This window comes from Triturus cristatus, chromosome 11 (genome assembly GCF_964204655.1).
Source record: "Triturus cristatus chromosome 11, aTriCri1.1, whole genome shotgun sequence".
Classification (NCBI taxonomy): domain Eukaryota; kingdom Metazoa; phylum Chordata; class Amphibia; order Caudata; family Salamandridae; genus Triturus; species Triturus cristatus.
In genome coordinates this window covers 173,744,032-173,763,370 of record NC_140594.1, presented here as the reverse complement: position 1 = coordinate 173,763,370, position 19,339 = coordinate 173,744,032, and the positions used below count along the sequence as shown (strand labels likewise).

Sequence of the window (19,339 nt, the reverse complement as noted above, 5' to 3'; positions counted from 1 at the left end):
TCTTGTTCTTAAGATCTGTTCCAAAAATCATTACAATCGGAGTTATAAAAAATATGCTTTATAAATGTAAACTACTGTTGCTTTTGGTTGTAAGGTTTGCTTTAATATGTGGCATTATGATGCAAGTAGGCTGATCAGTAAAAAGCTGCTCTTTGATTTGCACATGAGTGACATATACTTAGTCATTCACTTATACTCTTAGACTTACCTTCATTGGAAATTTACATTTGAAGTGAAGCTGAATATCCCCCTGGCCTTGCTCATGAATGACTGCCTGGCTGTAGTGTTGAAAATACGTTGACGAAAAAAAGACACATGCATATGCTGACCTTGAAGAATTCACTGATCGCAGTGCAAGCTGAAACACAATAAAAAATGTGGTATCATTAACATTCTTGTGTTTGCAGGTCACAAAAAAGAAAATTCTCGACAAGAAGATTTTTCCAACACATAAAAATGAGAAACATTTTTTTAGAAGCAAAACAGAGTGTTAGCATGCCGTTATCTATACACATATGTCCATCCCATACCATTCCAAACAAAATGTCAACATCTTTAGTTCTACCAATCAAATGTGTGTCTTTTGTCACTACTACACTCACAGGAATTTTGGTTAGACCCAGTAAAATCTTTCTTGTAGACTGTATACTATAACTTATTTATCTCCACAGAAATCTAATGGAATTGGCTCAGTTACGATACTCTATTGTATGTGTTACTCATCTTAAGGCAAATTAAGCTTGCCTATCTCTGATGCACCCAGTTTGGTTGTCACGGATATTGCTCTGATTGTGTGTTTGCAATGACATTTGGTAAGATTTCTGTGTCATAACTTAACAAACTTAACAGTCGCTAGGACGTGCACATCTAGTTTACAGAGGGTATATATAAATTGTGGCAATTTGTCTGTTCTTTGGGCACCTTCAACCAGACAATTTTCACTTATAAGTGCCTCAATGGCATGGGATTGTCTTACTTTTCAAATCCTTCACTATTACGCCAAAGGAGCATTGCACTCCCCAGACCACTGCATTATTATAGCCTCAAAAACAGAGTATGTTTTGGTGAAAAACTGGGTTTTCGATTCTCAAGCATCCCTGTCAGGATGCACCACAATAGTCACTAAATTAACCTGTGCTTGACACTCTTGTAGCTTGGCACAAATGCAGTCAGGGTTAACTTAGAGGCACTGTGTTAGGTATTTATGCGGCACACAAAAAATAATAAAGTGAAAACAAAACCACTTTCTAAAACTAGAATACATTTTAATAAATAAAATGAGACCATAATGACAAAAATCCAACCAGAGATATGCATTTTTAAAGGTTTAAGTAAAAATAGTGCCAAGAAGAAGAAAGCGCTAACTGTGGGTATTTAGTCGTGCTAGACTGTGACAAAGTCACAAGTTTAGGCCAACCTAGATAGAGTGCTGGGTGGATACAGGGACCTGGTTTGTTCAACTGAAAAAGGTACCGTCTCAAAGTCTGGCACACAGAGTTCAAAACTTCAGGATTTCACAGGAAAGAGCTCAACTGATGCCACCCAATTGCCCTGGACCTGGGGACACACCGCTTGGGGATCAGGCACACACTCCAGCAGAGTCCAGCTGGGATCAGCCAGGTCCAGTTGCAACTCCAGGCAGGTCCAGTTGCAGGAGGCCAGCTGGGCAGTTGCAGGGCGGCCTCTGGAGCTTGTTGTATCCCTCTTGCTCAGAACAGGAGGTCAGCCAATCGGCCCTTGGAGTCACTCTGGTAGTCCTGAGTTCAAAGAAATGGTCCTCTCTCCTTCAAGCAGCAAGGCAGTCCTCAAGCAGCAGGGCAGGCCTCTGAGGAACGGGCAGGCCTTAAGCAGCAGGGCAGTCCTCTGACGAACAAGGGAGGCCTCAAGCAGTAGGGCAGTCCTCTGGTAGCAGCAAAGCAGTCCTCTAAGAACCAAGGCAGGCCTCAAGCAGCAGTGCAGTCCTCTAAAATACAAGGCAGTCCTTCTGAAGCCTTTCACAGGTCCAGGAGTATATGAAAAGTGGGTCTGAGTGCCCACCTTTTTTACTTGGTGCCAGCTTTTAGGTGGAAGAAACATCTTGAGCTTTCCCCATGGTTCTGGAATTTCCTTCCTCCCTGCCAAAGTCCCAAGATGTCTCGGGTGGCGAAAGCCTGGTGTCAAGTTCTTTGTAAGTGTACTGAGGCAGCTCCTTTGAAATGTAAATGGGGCAGAGAACAACACCGCACCTCCCATTCTGGTAGGGTGGCCCTCTCCCAGCTACTTCCAGGTCTTATTGTTTACTGTCTAAGCCCAATACGCATTCCTGGTGGGGGAGTAATTAACAGGTTCAGGCAGCTTGAAACTCTTAGCAGGCCTCAGAAAGCTTAGGACAGGAAAGGACAACTTACTTACCTTCGGTAATGCCTTATCTGGTAGAGACAGTATCTAGCCGCAGATTTATTACCTATGAATTTCCCAGGCGTCAGACTGGATCAGGAAGATTTTTGTTTGAGCATTACCCCTTCTTGCCAGTAGGTAGCATTGGTTGGCTCCGCTTGAGGTTGTCAGTGTCGTCCATGCCAGAAGAGACCTCCGTGTCACCTATATAGACACCATCTTTGCATACTGACGTCAGTTACTTTTCACAACTCTCCACACCAGAAACGCAGAGCCATGAAGATTATTGACATTGGTTTGTTTAAAAACTAGGGCCCTGAAAGGGAACAACCTTGACCCTAGAAACGGTTGGATGAGTGAGTCGGTAAGGAATGTGCCAGTCTCGGTCTCTACCAGATAAGGCATTACCAAAGGTAAAGTAACTTGTCTAATTGACAGAGACATCTAGCCACAGATTCCCACAGATACCCAAGCAGTACCATCCCCGGAGGAGGGGCTGTGGCCATGTTTCAGACTATAAAGCCCTGCAGGACCGAACAGGCAACATGGCCGTCCCTGCGGACCTGACTGTTCAGGCAGTAATGCTTGGTAAACGTGTGTAGAGGTGCCCACGTTGTTGCCTGACAGATTTCCAGAACTGAGACTCCATGTGCTAGCGCAGTGGTATCAGCTTTTGCTCTAGTGGAATGAGCTCTTAAGCCTTCAGGAGGTTGTTTCTTTGCCAAAGTGTGGCAGATCTAGATGCAGAGAACGACACATACTGAGATTGCCCTTTTCTGCATAGCCCGACCTTTCTTCGCACCAATATACCACACAAAGAGTTGGTCATCACCCGGAACTCTATTGTGCATTCAAAGTAGAACGACAATGCTCTTTTTGGGTCCAAGCAGTGGAGTTGCTCCTCTGCGTTAGAGGGATATGGAGGAGCGTAGAAAGTGAACAAGATGACAGATTGTCCCACATGGAAAGGTGTTACCACTTTGGGTAGGAAAGAGGCTCTGGTGCAAAGCACCAACTAGCCAGGGAATACTGTCAAAAAAGGAGGCTTGGACGATAGAGCCTGCAGCTCGATAACCCTCCTGGCAGCAGTGACTGCCTCTGAAAAGATTGGTTTTATTGTGAGCAGGCGGAGTGGGCAATTGTGCAGGGGCTCGAAAGGAGCACACATGAGGAAGGTGAGAACCAAATTAAGGTCCCACCGTGGCATAATGAAGGGGGAAGGTGGAAACATATTTAAAGGCCTTTTAAGAATCTATGTACAATGGGTGACTTAAAAAACAGAGGGCTGGTCCGGTAGCCTCAGAAAATCCGACAGAGCAGATAAATACCCTTTCAGGGTGCCCAGAGCAGAGCACTGTTGGGCTGGGGTCAAAATAAAAAGTAAAACATCAGAGAGGGTAGCAGAAAGAGGGTCGATAGACTTCTCTGTACAATATATTACACATTTTTGACACCAGCAGGTGTATACCGTCTTAGTGGAGGGACGCCTGGCTGACAGAATGACATTACAAACTTCGGGAAGATGGCCGAAAGCTATCAACTGCCTCTGTTCAATCTCCATTCAAGAAGGCATAGAGTTGACAGGCACGGGAAGAGAACGCTCCCCTGCTACTGCAAGAGAAAATCCTCCTGAAGGGGTAGCCAGATCAGAGGATTGATGCTCATTTGTGGAAGCTCGGTATACCAGGCTCTCTGTGCCAGGTCGGGATACGCAAGAATGAACTGGGCCCGGTCATTCCTGATCTTCTTGAGAAGTCTGGGCAGGATTGGTGTGGGTGGAAAGGCATACAGACCTTAGCTCCACTCAAGACGAAAAGCGCCTCAGAGCAAGAGCCACATTGGAAATACCAACACCCAAAACTACTGACTTTACAAGTTCTCTGCAGAGGCAAACAGATCTAACTAAGGCTCTCTCCACTGCTGAAAGAGACCTTGCGCCACCTCCGGAAGTAGACACCACTTGTGATCCACTAGGCATCAATGGCTAAGTTTGCCCACCCTGGCGTTCAGGGAACCTGCCAGGAGTTGAACCACCAGGGATATGATCTGTTGTTCCAGCTATGTCCAAAGACACAGGGCCTCTTGACAAAGAGCCCACTACCCCACTCCACCCTGTTTTTTGCAGTACCATATGGTGGCAGTGTTGTCTGAGAACACATGGACTAGTCTCCCTTTGATGGAGGGTGAAACGGCTTTCAATGCCAATCAGATCACTCAGAGCTCCAGCATGTTGATGTGGAGTCCGGATTCTGCCGGAGACTAGAGTCCATTGATCTCCACCTCTCACACATGGCCGCCCCATCCCAGAAATGATGCATCGGCCATTACTGTGAGATCTGGTTGGGAAGGGAGAGTGGTCTACCTCTGATCCAATCGCGGTTCATCAGCCACCACTGCAGGTCTCATGTTGTTCCTTCTGAGATCTGGACCATGTCATAGAGATTCCCCTAATTGTGCGCCAACTGGAACTTCAGGTCCCACTGCAGAGCCCGCATATGCCATCTGGCGTGTGTCACTAGCAGGATGTAGGAGGCCTTGAGGCCCAGCAGCCTCAGAGTTATTCTCACCGAAATCCAGAATTGAGACTGAGACATCACTATTATAGCTTGAATATCCTGGACTCGCCGCTCAGGAGGATAGGCCAGAAACTGCACCATGTCTGGAACAGCTCCAATGAAAGGGAGCGTCTGAGAGGGAGTCAAGTGTGACTTTTGGCATGTTGATAGTGAACCCCAGTGAATGCAGGAGGTCGTCTGTAGTCTGGAGGTGGGAGAGGACAGCCTGGGGCGAGCCCTCCTTCAACAGCCACTCGTCGAGATTGGGGAAGACTGGCCCCCCTGATCTCTGCAGATGAGCTGCGACCACCGCCATCACTTCGTGACAACCCGAGGGGCACTGGTAAGGCCAAAAAGGAGCACCGTGAACTGAAAGTGCACCGTGAATCGCAGTTAACACCTGTGGGGAAGCAGGACATAGATGTGAAAATATGCGTCCTGCAAGTCCAACGCTACCATCCATTCTCCTGGGTCCAGGGCAGACAAGACCTGAGCCATTGTGATCATCTTGAATTTTTCCTTTTTTAGGTATTAGTTGAGGGCCTGTAGGTCTAGGATAGGATGATGGCCCTTGTCCTTTTTGGGACCAGAAAGAAGCAGAAGTACTAACCACAGCCTACTTCTATCGCCGGAACTGTCTCTATGGCTCCCTTGGCTAAGACAGCAATGATTTCTTCCTGGAGTAAAAGTAGATGATTCTCAGTCAGTCGGTTGAAGGATGTAGGCATAGAGGGAAGGTTGATCTTGAAGGGGAGGAAGTAGCCATTTTGTGTAATCTGAAGAACCTACCTGTCCAAAGGAATGTTTTGTCAGTGGTGGAGGTGATGGCGGATCATGCCACCAACTGGACATCCATTTTCTTGAAGGATAAGACTAGGAGGGTCTGGAGGCTGAAGCTGATGGGGGCTTGGGGGTGTGGCTTGACCAGACCTCTGGCTACCCAACCCAGAGGATAGGAACAAACCATGCCCTCATCCGCACAGGGGTTGTAGAAGTTGTGCAGCTCAGTGGCTGGAGTAGTGCTGGCACGGTTGAAAGCCCCTTCCATAGCCACCTAAGGAGCGAAAGGTACACTTAGGGACAGGATGCTGCTGAGAAGCCCAATGACTTGGACGTAGCCGGTGAGTCCTTAAATTGCTCCAGCGCTGTATCTGCCTTGTCTCCAAAGAGATGGGTTTCATCATAGGGCATGTCCATGAGCGAAGCTTGGACGTCCCCTGAAAAGCCTGATGTTCTCAGGCAGGCATGGCGTCCAACAGCCACCACCGTAGAAATCTATCTGCCCAGCAAGTCATAGGTGTCTAAGCCACATTGAATGGCAAACTTTGCTGCATCCCTCCCGTCTGTTATGACTAGGGAGAGGATGGTCCGAACCTACTCTGGGACCTGTATCAACACTTGTGTAACCATTTTACACACAGAGTGGAAATACTGGCCCACTAAACATACAGTGTTCACGACCATAATGCAAGGCTATTGGAAGAAAACATTTTCTTTCCCCAACTGGGGAGCAGCAGGGAATTCGCCATGGGAGGTGCAGGCTTGAACTACCAAGCTCTCTGGAGTGGGCTGGGGTGGGGTGGGTTCAAGTTCAAGTTTATGTATTTGTATAGTTCGATAAAACCATTGCACTATAAAATATACTTCATTATAAAACAATATATACGTATAAAACTCCATACTTCACATACCTTGTGTTTAAAATTCTTCTAAAAACTATGCTATAATTATACAAATTTACAAATATTGGGTCAATGTCTCAGCCACATTTTTGCGACTTTGCTCATACCATTTGTTTGTCATAGTACTTAATTCAATTCCGTACTTTTCTTCATTGATTATATCAGAGATTAATACGTGCAAATAAGGTGATTACAGCTTAAATAAAGTCCATTAGTCCCTGACAGGCAATTTCTTAGCCACATTGTTCCCGACTTTGCACATATCATTTGTTGGTCAGAGTACTCAATTCAAGTCCGTACTTTTCTTCATTGATTATATCAGAGATTAATATGAGCAAATAAGGTGCTTACAGCTTAAGTAAAGTTCATTAGGGCCTGACAGGGTGCTCCTCCTGATCCTGCATTTGTTCCTCAAGGCTGGGTTGTATATACGGTTCGGTTGTTTTAATAACTACGTTGCTGGCATTTTCTTTTCGCAAATCCTCAAGAACGTTACCAAGGAGCAATTTAGTTGTGGGTCATTAGGTATAAAACATGCCAGAACTGCTTGCCTCCTGGTTCGAACCCCTTGCTGATTAAATTTACGTTTTAATAGTTGTTTCCGTTCTTGTAAAAGTTCCTAACAGGAGCATAGTAGATGCAACAGATCTTCTGGTGCTGAACCGCATAGGCGGCATGTAAGGACCGCTTTCTCCTTTAGCCAGGGGGGGAGATGCTTTATGCAGGGTAACAGTCGAAGTCTATACTTCCTGAAGCTAATTTTTATATATTCGGCATAGCCCAAGTTTAAGTACTTTTGAGCAACTGGCTCCGTGTAGGTATTCAGAGTCATCCATCCGTGCGCCCTTTCTGAAAGAGATGCCTTGTCCTCCAGCCAAGAAAGATGTTTGAATGTTTTCCAAACCAGTTTTTTTAACATGGTGTTGCTTGTTGGTGTTTCCCAAAGTTGATTCAGTCCCATTTTGAGTAAGCTGTTTTTAAGATAACTCGCTGCAGGTGAGGCAGTTTGTTGTTGTAGCTCCTTCCATAGCTGTTCATTTAGGGTTCTCGGAGGGGCTTTTCACACTTTGTCCCAGGTGATGATGTACGCCCCTTGTCTTGCAAGAGATTGTTTCTGTATGCCAAACTCGAGTCTAATTTGCGAGGGGGAAGTGTATTTGGGCAGCCCGAATATGACCCTATATGTAGTTGTTACAGTAGAGTCAAGTATTTTAGCATCCCTTCCTTTCTGCACCTCACTGCCGTAGGTTATTGTTGGCAGTAGCTTTGCACAGACCACCTGTACTATAGGCAGAATCGATGACCCGTTTAGTTTAGAGTTTAATGCATTTAGAGAAGTTGCCAGGGCAAGGCCTTTATGCCTGATGCTATTTCTCTGTGCAAGAAATCGGCCACCTTTGTCTATCTTCATGCCAAGATATTTATATTCCAGTGTGTCCTCAATTCGGGTCTCCCCCACAACCAAACTGCAGTTTTTCCCTCTTTTTTGCTGACCTTCATGGTTCTTGTTTTGTTCTGATTTATCGTTAGACCATTCGTTTTAGAATAGTCCTGTGTGGCATTTAGAAGTTGTTGAAGGCCTACTTTTGTTTGGCTGATCAGGACTATGGCGTCTGCATATAGGAGACATGGCAATAGGATGTCTCCCAATTTTGGGGCGTGTGAGTTACAAGCATTTAGTAGCGGAAAGAGGTCAGCTATAAACAAGTTAAAGAGTGTAGGTGCTAAAACACATCCTTGTTTAAGCCCTTTATCCATTGCTATACGTCTCGACAAGAATGATCCATCGCCCAATTTTTTCTGAACCCGTGTATCAGTGTGCAGGTTTATCAACAAGTTTAATAGGGACTGTGGCATCCCCCAGCTGTGCAGTTTGGACCATAGTCTATTGCGATTGACGTGGTCTACGGCTGCCTTATAATCAATAAAACATAGATGCAGGGGCATCCTTGCAGTTTCAGCCTTATCCCAAAGCATTGCCATAGTTAGTATGTTTGTGGTTGTCCCAACTGTTTTTCCAAATCCAGTCTGGTTTAATGGAATTGAGTCTTTCTCTTTTGCCCATCCCTGAAGCTCCACTAATAGCATTCCAGCAAAAAATGTTGCCTCGTTGTCCATTAATGCCACAATCAGATAGTTCTGTGAGGTTGACTTTTCCCCTGACTTGTAAATTGGTGAGATAAATGATCCTCTCGAAGAGTCCGGCAAAGTGTTTGTCATCCTTATTTCTCCGAACAATGGTTCTAGCGCTTCAGCCCAAAACGTTGTCTCTTGCTTATAAAGTACCGGTGGTATTCCTTTTGGGCTGGGTGCCCCTTCTTTCTTACCCTTGCCTATTTGCCTTTTGATGATACTAATTCTGCTTGTTGGCGAATCCTCAGTTGAGGAATCTCCTTCCGATTTCCCAAGTACAGTAAGGTTACTTATGGCCCAGGCCATGATGGTGTTATGGCCTTCGTTGCATTCAAAGCTTCTTTTCCCCTTTCACTAAGCTCAATATCTTGAAGGAAATGAGACCTAAGGTATTTTACCCATACTTCCTCTGAAATGTTCGAAGAGATCTCATCATGGTTAGGGCGAATAAATTGATTTATGGTGCTCCAGAAACTGGCACTGTAATTTTGTTTAATTTTGGCATGTAATTTTGCTCAGAGGTTGTTCTTCACGTCTCTATTTGCATCCCTTTTTTGTTTTTTCAATAGTGGGTTTTGCTTTTGTAGTGAGTTTAATTGTAATGTATCATTTGGCTTGCACCGAAGCTGTCTCAGTGAGCGATAGATGGAATTTTTAGTGAGCTTGATTTCTTTCTTGGCGGTTTGTGATATGGACTTTGCGCCGCCGAATCTCCACTGGGTTTGTGGTTTGATCTTAGTTGCATATACTGCCATAGATATAGTGAAGTTTTCCCATTTCCTAACTTCATCTTGTCCAGCCCTCAATTCAAAGTGTTCTTTTGCAGTTTCCAGCATCCTGCAGTCTGCGGCAGTCCTGAATTTGATTCTTTTAAGGTCAGTAGTGAAATCTGATCCTTGAGGAGCCCGGCACCGCTCAAACATAGGAACGATTGTTCTGAGCGCAATTTCTTGGGGCTGGTGGTCACTATCTCCTTTGTCACCCTGCTGGAATGAAATAATTTGTTGAAACAACTCTAAGGAGAAAAAAGTGTAGTCCAATATTGTATTTGTACTTGTTGAGCTGTGTGTTGTTACAGGAGGGTTATCACCAGCTGATCTGCCGTTTAATGCTCTTAGATTAAGATGTTCCAATTTCTCCAGGACCAACTGTCCTGCCTTAGTTTGTTTGCATGGATGCGGTTTCCCTTGCTGTGGGATGTTCTAAATTGTGTTTTGTATTGACACTTCTTCATTCAAGGAGGAACCCATTAGGTTGAAATTTAGGTCCCCGGTGAGAATGAGGTCGGTTGTGGGCCCTTCTCTGATACATGTTTCTGCAAAATTACACATTTCCTTTGCTAACTTGGTTTTTCGTTTTGGTTGAATATAAACATTTATTACCATGATGTTGGTATCCGTTACGTGTATTGATGATGGGGAGAATACGTTTACTGCTAAGGTTGCTGATGATGTAGGGCCAAATTCACGGGCAGTGAGATTGATTGTACTTGCAACATATATGACCAAACCTCCCTGCAGGTGTCTATATTTTGCCCCTTTAAGTGCACTTGTGAAAAAACGCAGAAAACCCTGCAAATGAGGAGGCTCAATCAGCCAAGTCTCTTGTAAAGCCACTATGTCAAACGCTCTAATATGGGTGACAAAATCCAGATCTGATAATTTGTTTGCTAGTCCATTCACATTCCATGAGCATATCTGTATAAACCCTTTTGTGCCGGACCTTTGCGGCGGACAAAGAAGTTGTCAATCTTTTTTATTATTTATTGTTCTCGAGCTCCATCTTATGTCAAAATCCCAATTCTGCAGCGTAATAGGTTCATGACGTGTTTCAGGGTCCGCTGAAGGTTGCTCCCCATTTGTTTGACAGTGCCCCACTGCTCCTTTCAGCACCGATGTAGTAGGCCTGTTTGCAGTCACCTCATTTTCCCTTGTGTGCTTTGGTATTAACAGGTTTGTAGATGAACTCCATGTTGCTCTAGTTTTTTTCTCCCACCATGGAGTCCTTGCATTTGATGAATTCTATCGAGTCTAGGTCCTTTGTCTTTATCTCTGTCAAGGATGGTATGTGGGATAGCAGACGCAGTATATTACCTCAATTCATGATGTCATGCCTTCCTTTAGAGGTATATTCTGGTATAAACCATAGGGCGCTTGTTTCCATCCCACTTGTACCTTGAGGGTCAGTTTTTTGCTTTGTGGATGAAAAGGCAGCATCATTGTACCATCCTCCTGGTTCCAGCAGGTTCCCTTCTGCGCTTTTCAGTTGTGCCTTTTGTTCGACTTGTGGCAATCGTCCTGCAGTTGCTTTCCGATTTAATCCCCAATTAATTTGTTTGTGATCTGGGAGCGCCTCAAAATGCTGTCACCGGTGATGCTCTGTGTTTACAGAGGAACATGTTTGTGTGTCAATCATGTCCTTATGGAGGAAATGACTGGTCCTTGTGTACTCCGCTTCCCTATAAACCATGTCCTTATTGAAAACATGGCTGATCCTTGCATTCTCCACTTCCCTATGAACCATACATTTGATTTCCTGCTATTCTCAATTTCCCATGTTTACCTTGCTTCCCTCGGTGACTTGACCGTTTGTAGTTGATGTTCGAGGATTTCCTGGTAGCATATGATCCTGATTCAAAACAGGCAGTTGGATTCCCGTCCAGCAGCGTCACTATGGGGGTGCGGGGGGTGCGGACTGCACCGGGTGACACTCCCACGTGGGGTGACACCAACAGGGCCGGTGTGCGCAGAGCAACCTAAGCTTTCAGGAGGAGAAGGTGCCTGTGCGCACTGTCTCCTCTCCTTTCTTTTATTTGCTCCCCTGTGAAATGGATCCGAAAAAGAAAATCACTTTTGTTGGAAATCAATGTCGTATTTTCTGACATTTAATTCCAAAGTGCAGCATCGGGAATAAAAGTTTAAAAATATGAAAACTAAATAAAGTAAGACAGAGTGGTAGCAAACTGGCCAGATTGATTTTATTCACACCCAAACACATTAGCGCCACTTTTACAGAGTTTGCCAAGGAAGCGCAATTTTTTGTTGTCTTGGCTTTGTTTTCCCTGGGCTTGGAACTAGTGCACCAATCCTGGAGGTACTGCAATGTGAGGATTGAAAAACAAAATTTGTACTACTGCTCTGTATCTAGGGATGTTGTCTTTTTTTTTACCATACTGCTTACGTTTTGTAAGGATATAAGCAATGGCCATTGAAATGGGTCAATTCAGGGCCCTGTTGTCATGTCCTTAACTTTTCAGGCAAAAGCACTCACTGATTTCTGAACAGTGAGTGTAAAAGCGTTAAGGTAACCATGTTGTTCCTGCTTACATTTCACATGGTTTGCAAAATTTTGCATTCCCTATGATTGTTTGCTTTTTCCAGGATGCTGTCACTTTTTTTGTAGGCCACATATTGCTCTTGCCCAGTGCGTAATTTAAATTGAGCCGCATCCAGGTGTATATAGCTGGCAACAATTGGGTTGTAGTTGAAGGCAGTCTGAGTCTCTGTGGGGCAGTATGGTGTTCAGTCGGGAAGAGGATGTGGCACTATGGCCAGATCTGCTGAATTTTTAACTGGGGAACCAGGTTCTGCCTTAATAACCAGTCCGCCAGACCACTCTCCTGAGAGAGCACTATCTCATGCTTGACCGTAGAAGGCTTCGCAAGACATTAGAAGCCCCGGTGTCGTTGCACCAGCAGGTGGACCCTAGCATGACAAGTGTAGGTTAACCTACAAGGCTTGTCCACCACTATTCATACTGAAGTTCACCTCCAGTCTTGCGGGCAGGCCTATGAAGCAGTACACCCTAGAACAACAGTGACCCTGTCACTGAGATCACAGTACCCTTGAGAAGGGCCAGCTCTAGGGCGGTGCAACCGGTGTCACCGCACCAGCTGCTGACTTTAGGTGGAGGCATCTTTTTTGCAAGTATATTATGGTTTTAAAAGCGCTTGCTGCCTCCTTCCTGGCCTCCAGTACTTTTCGGTAACAATAAAAATGTCATGATGACTCTGGTAATTAATGTTCTTCTTAGAGAGAGATCAGAATTTTGTCTAATGGAATATTTGACTCATGGAAAGGTAGCTCAGAGGGTTAATGTACCTGCTGCAAAGAACATGTACCATGCAGATCACAAAGTGCACATAATGTAAATAGGCCAGTGGGCTACTGCTTTTGTCAGATAAATCCTTTTGTTACTTGCAGTTTATAAGTTAAAATCCTAACACAGAACAGTGAGCTATTGACTGTCATCTACTCCGCAGCAACACAAGTCACATTTTTTATTAACTTTTGATACGTTTGAGCTACAAACAATTTATTAGTTTAAATGGTCAGATCATGCTGCACATCTTGCATTATGAGGTAAATATGGCAGAGCCATTATTATTTAGAAAACATTTGCATACTAGGATTTTTAGCCATTCATGTTTGAACTGCTGTTTTGGAAAAGGGAGAAGTGCTGATGACAGAAACTCCATGGCTCGGAGACAAATGGCTTGTGCTTCCACATTTTATCGTATTTGGAGACATTCTGTGATTAGAAGCATATCCCACTTTGTGAATACATTTTACTGTCAATTACTCATTATAACCTTAAATAATCATGTGTATCCATTTGCTGAAAAAACTGGGCAGTGAAACCAAACAAATACAAAAAATTGGGATGTTTGCGCATTCTGGCCACGCCTCTGGCTCTGCCCACTGATCCAATCCTTGGGTTATTCCCGCCCTCTGATTCTCCGGCCACAGTTCCCCTACTTTTTTCCCCCTACTTCGACCACTGATATATTGTGTTGCTGGATAGTGGGATCACCACACCAGTACAAAGTACCATACCTATGATATTATAAATTCCAATAAACTGTTGACTAGCAGGTAGCCCACTGTACAACCTGATTAACCCCTTCAGCGCTGGGCGAATTCCGCCGCGGTGCTGAAGGGTTCGAGCGCGGGCGGGGCCATGACGGAACGGTTCCGTCATGAGCACAGCTCAACCGTGGCTCATGACGGAACCGTTCCGTCATGAGCATGGAAGGGGTTAATGAGTCATTATCACACTGTTGTTAACAGGCACATTTTGTAAATATAGGACCTACATTTACAAACGTTACTAAGGATTCTGTATGGTCCCGTTATTTGCCAACTGTGTCCACTGGCGGACTCGGAGCGGAGGAGGTCCATGAGGTAAGTCGTGAGGGGGTGACACCATGAGTTACCCGCACCGGGTGACACCAACCCTAGTGACGCCACTGTTCCTGTCATTATTTCTACTGCAGTATTGTTAAGTCGATTTTCAGTGCTGTTTCCTTTCAATTTGGGCTGTTTTGGCTCTGTTTCCACTACCTCCCCAGTCTGCTCGGTCGTTTTTGCTTCTAGGATTCCGATTGGGGAGTTTTGACTTAATCCCGCCTTGTTTCCGTGCTCTTTATGTTTGTTATTCCCAGTGTAGATGTGTTTTGTTGATTTTGTTTTTTGGGGATGATGTTGCCCCAAAGAGGCGCAAAAATCCGTTCTTATTGCAACTTTTTTTTTGATTCCGACCTTTCCGTTTTTGTGCGCGTCTTTGTTTTGCATTCATTTTGTTTTCCCCTTTATCCTCTCCTGGAATGTCCGACACTTGGCTCAGTATGTGAGTGTTTTTTGCTGTTCTCATTTTTTCCGTTGTTTTGTGTTGGTTTTGTCACGGTCGGTAGGTGCTCTTCCTTAGCGATTTCATTTAGATGAGTTGACATAGACTTGAGCGGCTGGCGGGGTCGTAGGTTTACGGTAACGTTACTACAACGAAACCGACACTAGCATTTAGTGCCTTCCTACCCTGGCCCCATTTTCTCCACAGCCTAATAGGGTTGTGTGTACTTGGTATACACGGTACCACACGTTTTTAGGGTGCTGTATGTGTGGCCACCACTGACACCTCTTAGAGGTTGTGGCCACCACCAAAAAGGTGCAGGTAGCCGTATATATTGGTCCTGAAGAATTGCCATTTAATATAACCCTAGGCAAGAAACATGTTGACCTCTTTTTAGCACATATTACTCACACACCTAATGGTGAGAGATGTGCGGATTGTTTTTAATCAGGGTGTTGACCACACTTTATTAAAATTGTTTGAAGTGGATCACCTCCCCTGTTTTAGTACACTTACCTCTCACTTCACTAGCACCTACACCATTCATCATAATTAACTGCTTTCCCCACACACCTCACTCATCGGCGTTTGGAAATAAAGATCTCCGACAGGAAGGCCCCCTCGGAGTGCCTGATCGGGCATTGCACTGCCGGCCCGATAAGGAGCAAAGACCCAGTGATGAAGCAAGACACCCGCTTGTTGGGTGTGTGAGGGTCTTCTTTTCCAGAAGGAGTACCTTTTACTCCGTTCAAATCAGATTGTTTGCACACCATCACCTTGGGACCTAGTGATTCTAACACTCACTGCGCTAATATTAGGAACTGCATACCTCTTTGTTAACACATAACTTTGTTGTTGCCTTTTAAGGATTGTTCCACTAATGGCTGAGTGTGAACAATATTTGAAGACTTTTTGATTTGTGAGCATAAGTCACTCAACATTGTCGGCAGAGTGGCTAGTTTGTCAACAAACGGGCTGCATCCACAGATTCGAATGTTAGCTAGAGCATAATCCTGTATGCTTTGCAGAGAGGTGTTCAACGTGCCTAGCTTGCTGTCTATTGCAACCACAAAGACTGCCAAGGTATTCAATAAGGTTAGCTGTGTATCCATTTATCGGAAGGATATTGCAGGGCATCTACCAGGAGTTGCACTGTTTTTAACAGACTTGCCCATGCATTCCCATAATCTGATTGATGCGTGTCTTCATGGTGATCTCTGGCTGCACCACTTTTGCATCTGGGTTCTAATTTCTAATTTAAAACATTTATAAAGCGCAGCGTGCACCGAACGGTTTCTTGGCGCTAATAGAGGGTAATGGCTACAGAGACAAAAGTGAGAACCGGTGGTAGAGCCGGGAAGGGAAGATTACGCATGGAAAGCCTGTTTAAAAAGGAACGTTTTTAGATCCTTACGGAAGGATACATAATGGGTAGCCGCACGAAGGTGGTCTGGGAGGGAGTTCCAAAAAGTGGGGGCCAAGGTGGAAAAGTTGGACCCACCCCACTTTTTGCATCTGAAATGTGGGATTTGAAGGAGGGACTTGTTGGAGGAACGAAGTTCTCTGGGGGGAACATATTCTTTTAATAATGAGGAAATGAAAGCGGGGGCAGTGCCTTGACGGGCCTGGAATACCATGCAGGCGGTTTTAAACAGAGAACGTTCCTTAACAGGGAGCCAGTGGAGCTCCCTGAGGAGGGGTGTGGAGTGATGATAGCGTGGGAGACCAAAGGCCAGCCGGGCGGCTTGGTTTTGAACCAACTGTAGCCTCCTAAGACTGTATGCTGGTATGCCATTGTAGAGAGCATTGGCATAATCCAGCCGTGATATCACTAAAGCGGCCATGATCATTTTGAGTGCCTGAGGGGAAAAGAAACGGGCGACAGTGCGAATAGTACGGAGGGTGAGGAAGCAGGAAGAAACTACAGAGCTAATTTGAGAGTGAAGGGTGAGCTGATTATTCATTTTGACCCCCAGTGTTTTGACCGTGGTAGAAGGGGTGGGGGCGGGACCAAGGGTTGAGGGCCAGAAGAGAGAATTCCAGGGACTGGAAGAGCCTCCGGTAAGAACCAACTCGGTTTTATCCGGGTTCAACTTGAGATGGTTATGGTTCATCCAGTCCCTGATGAATGTCATAGTGTGCTGGAAGTTGGAGACAGAGAGGGGAGAAGAAGATAGGTCAAAGATGAGCTGGAGGTCATCCGCGTAATTATACACGGTGACCTCCAGCTGCTGAAGAGCAAAGATGAGGGGGAAGATATAAAGATTAAATAGTAGGGGAGACAAGGAAGAACCCTGGGGGACACCACACGTGACGGGGAGTGGGGTGGTTGTGAAGTCTCCTAGTCGGACCGCCTGGGTGCGGTCCCTCAGGAAGGAGGAAAGCCACACCAGGGCTGATCCCTCAATTCCAGCCGCCTTGACACGGGACAATAAGATGGTATGGTCTACCGTGTCAAATGCGGCGGAGAGATCGAGGAGTACCAGCACCTGGTGTTTGTTGTTATCCATACCCTTCCTGAGGTTGTCTAGGACTGATACCACGACTGATTCAGTCGAGTGCCTAGGTCGAAAGCCAGCCTGGCGGGAAGCCAGTCCCCCATTGGCCTCTACGTGGGTGCTGAATACCGCGGTGACATAGCGCTCCAGCACCTTGCCCAGGTAGGGCAGCAGGGAAATGGGGCGGTAATTTGCTGAGATGGATGGGTCAGCGCCAGGCTTCTTTAGAATGGGCACTATGGTGGCTGATTTGAGCATAGGGGTCACTACTCCCTGCGCTAGGGAGCTGTTAAGGAAGGTGATGGGAGGTTCAGGACAAGAGGAATAGATTTGTTGGAGGACTCGCGCCGGACAGATGTCAGCCGGAGAGCCTGATTTTACTTTGGGGAGTATCTCCAAGAATACCTCTTCAGTGAGGGGAGGGATAGAAGTAAGACGGTTTTAAATAGTGGGAGGAGAAGGGTCAACAAAAGCAGGGGAGGGGGGGGGGGATGTTGGCCTTAATGGTAACAATCTTATCAAGAAAGTAGGTGTTTAGTTGGTTACATAGAGGCTGGGATGGGGGGATTTGAGGTGAAGCCCTATCGGAGTAGGCTAGGTCCTGCACTATGCCGAAGATCTCCCTAGATTTATTTTCAGCAGACAAAATTCTTGTAGAAAAATAAGAAGTTTTGGCAGCAAGGATTGCGGTCTTGTAGTAGGCGAGTGATGTCAGGTAAAGGGTTTTAAGTGAGGGACAGTAATTTTTCCTCCAGTGCCTTTCTGCCTGACGAGCGGATAGTTTTAATTCTTTTAGGTGGTCATTGAACCACCTGTTAGACTCCTTGGGTCGCCGAGCGGAGATGCGACGCAGGGGAGCCACTGAGTCACAACCCGTAGTCAGCCAGGTGTTGATGGTGTTGGCTTGAGAGTCGGACGGAAGACCAGAGAGGGATGGGATAGTATTCCGAAGGTGGGACGTCAGGGTAGGAAAGTCAACTCTGTTCCAATTACGCGCCCAGGTATTTTTGGCGTGGGGAACTTTGGGCACCGAGTTGAGAGAGATAGAGAAGGAAATAAGGGCATGATCGAACCAAGGACAGGGGGAAACCGTCACCGGGGAGATTGGAAGGTTAAGGGACCAGACCTGGTCAAGTATGTGACCGTGAGAGTGAGTGGAAACAGAGATGTGCGACGTAAAATTTAAAGATGTGAGGGACTCAGTAAATTCTTTCGAGGCTGTGTACTCGGAAGGGTCCGAGGGCCAGTAATTGAAATCCCCTAGTACCAAGACCGATGCATAGTTGACCACCATGTTGGCTAGTAGGTCTTGAAAAGCCGGCAAAAATAGAGGCGAAGGCTTGGGAGGACGGTACATTAGGAGACAGGTGATGGGGGGGGAAAAGGCGAGGGAGCGAGCTGTAAGGAATTCAGTGGAAGGAATGGGGGGAAAGGGAATGGTTTGAAAATGTAGTTCCGATCGAGCGATTATCGCCACTCCGCCACCAGCCCTGCCTGCCGAACGATCAGCACGTAAGGCCACATAGGAGGGGGGGAGGGTAGCCAAGAGAACGGGGAGGGAGGAGTCGCAAAACCAGGTTTCGGTCAAGAGCAGTAAGTCAGGCTTCTCAGAATCGAGCAAGACAAAGAGCTCATGATGGTACTTGACCGCTGACCTGGTGTTAAGTAAAAGAATGGATAGTGACGGAGTCGGAGGGAGAGGGTCGGGTGGGAGAGGGCATTGTGGGGGAGAGGCGGGCAAAGAAAGCGGCAGAGTAGGAGTGGAAGAAGGTACAAGACCTAATGAGATAATGTGCCTACAGACACAATCCGAGAGTGGCCAGTGGCCTTGGAGGGTGGTAAGCTCCTCAGAGGAGTAAGAGATGAATTTGGCATGGAGTCGTGCCCCTAGCCCCGTACGGCCGCGGACGGGCGCAGACGGGCTCGCCTTAGGCGCGCCTCCGGCGCGCAAACGGCGCGCCCGCTGCGCACGTCCGCTGCGCGTTCTGTAGTTGCACATTTAATATAGGAGGTCTCAAGGGCGGGAAGGGGGTGTGGCCTAGCGGTGGGCGTGGCCAGCGGCGAAGGACGCCGGTGTAAGGGGTCACGTGAGCGCTAGATCTGCTCCGTGATACCCTAAAGTGCAAGAGTGCTATACAAAGTTAAAATACAGTTTTAAAAGGTGAGCAAGTCTGAATTATAGCAGCAACAGCGTCTACTCCCGGCTTTTCGCCTCAGGAGACTTGCGTCCCCTCCACTGCATTATAAACCTTGTTTCCAGTAGCCCCCTCTATTTTTAAGTCTGCCGGGGTGTCGTTCCTGCACTTATCCTGCGCTTAGGTTTTGAGGAGTCCCTCCCACTCCTCCTTATCGAGATATGAGAATTGGCCAAGGTCTTCACTATCTTCCATCTCGCTAAAATGGGGTGTCATGGACTTACTTTGTATTGGTGATGTTGTGAGCAGTGTTTTATACTCTGAGCCTAGAT

The 19,339-nt window shown here is 46.2% G+C and overlaps 1 protein-coding gene across 1 annotated transcript in view; it reads right to left on the bottom strand.

The window, feature by feature from the left end:
- RAD9B (RAD9 checkpoint clamp component B) overlaps window positions 1–19,339 on the bottom strand; it is a gene marked incomplete at its 5' end in the record, with an annotated part of 711,521 nt that overhangs the window by 603,100 nt on the left and 89,082 nt on the right. The window contains one exon of the mRNA XM_085632854.1: window positions 209–358. Within this exon, the coding sequence (XP_085488980.1) occupies window positions 209–358 (150 nt within the window). The remainder of the gene's footprint in view (window positions 1–208; window positions 359–19,339) is intronic.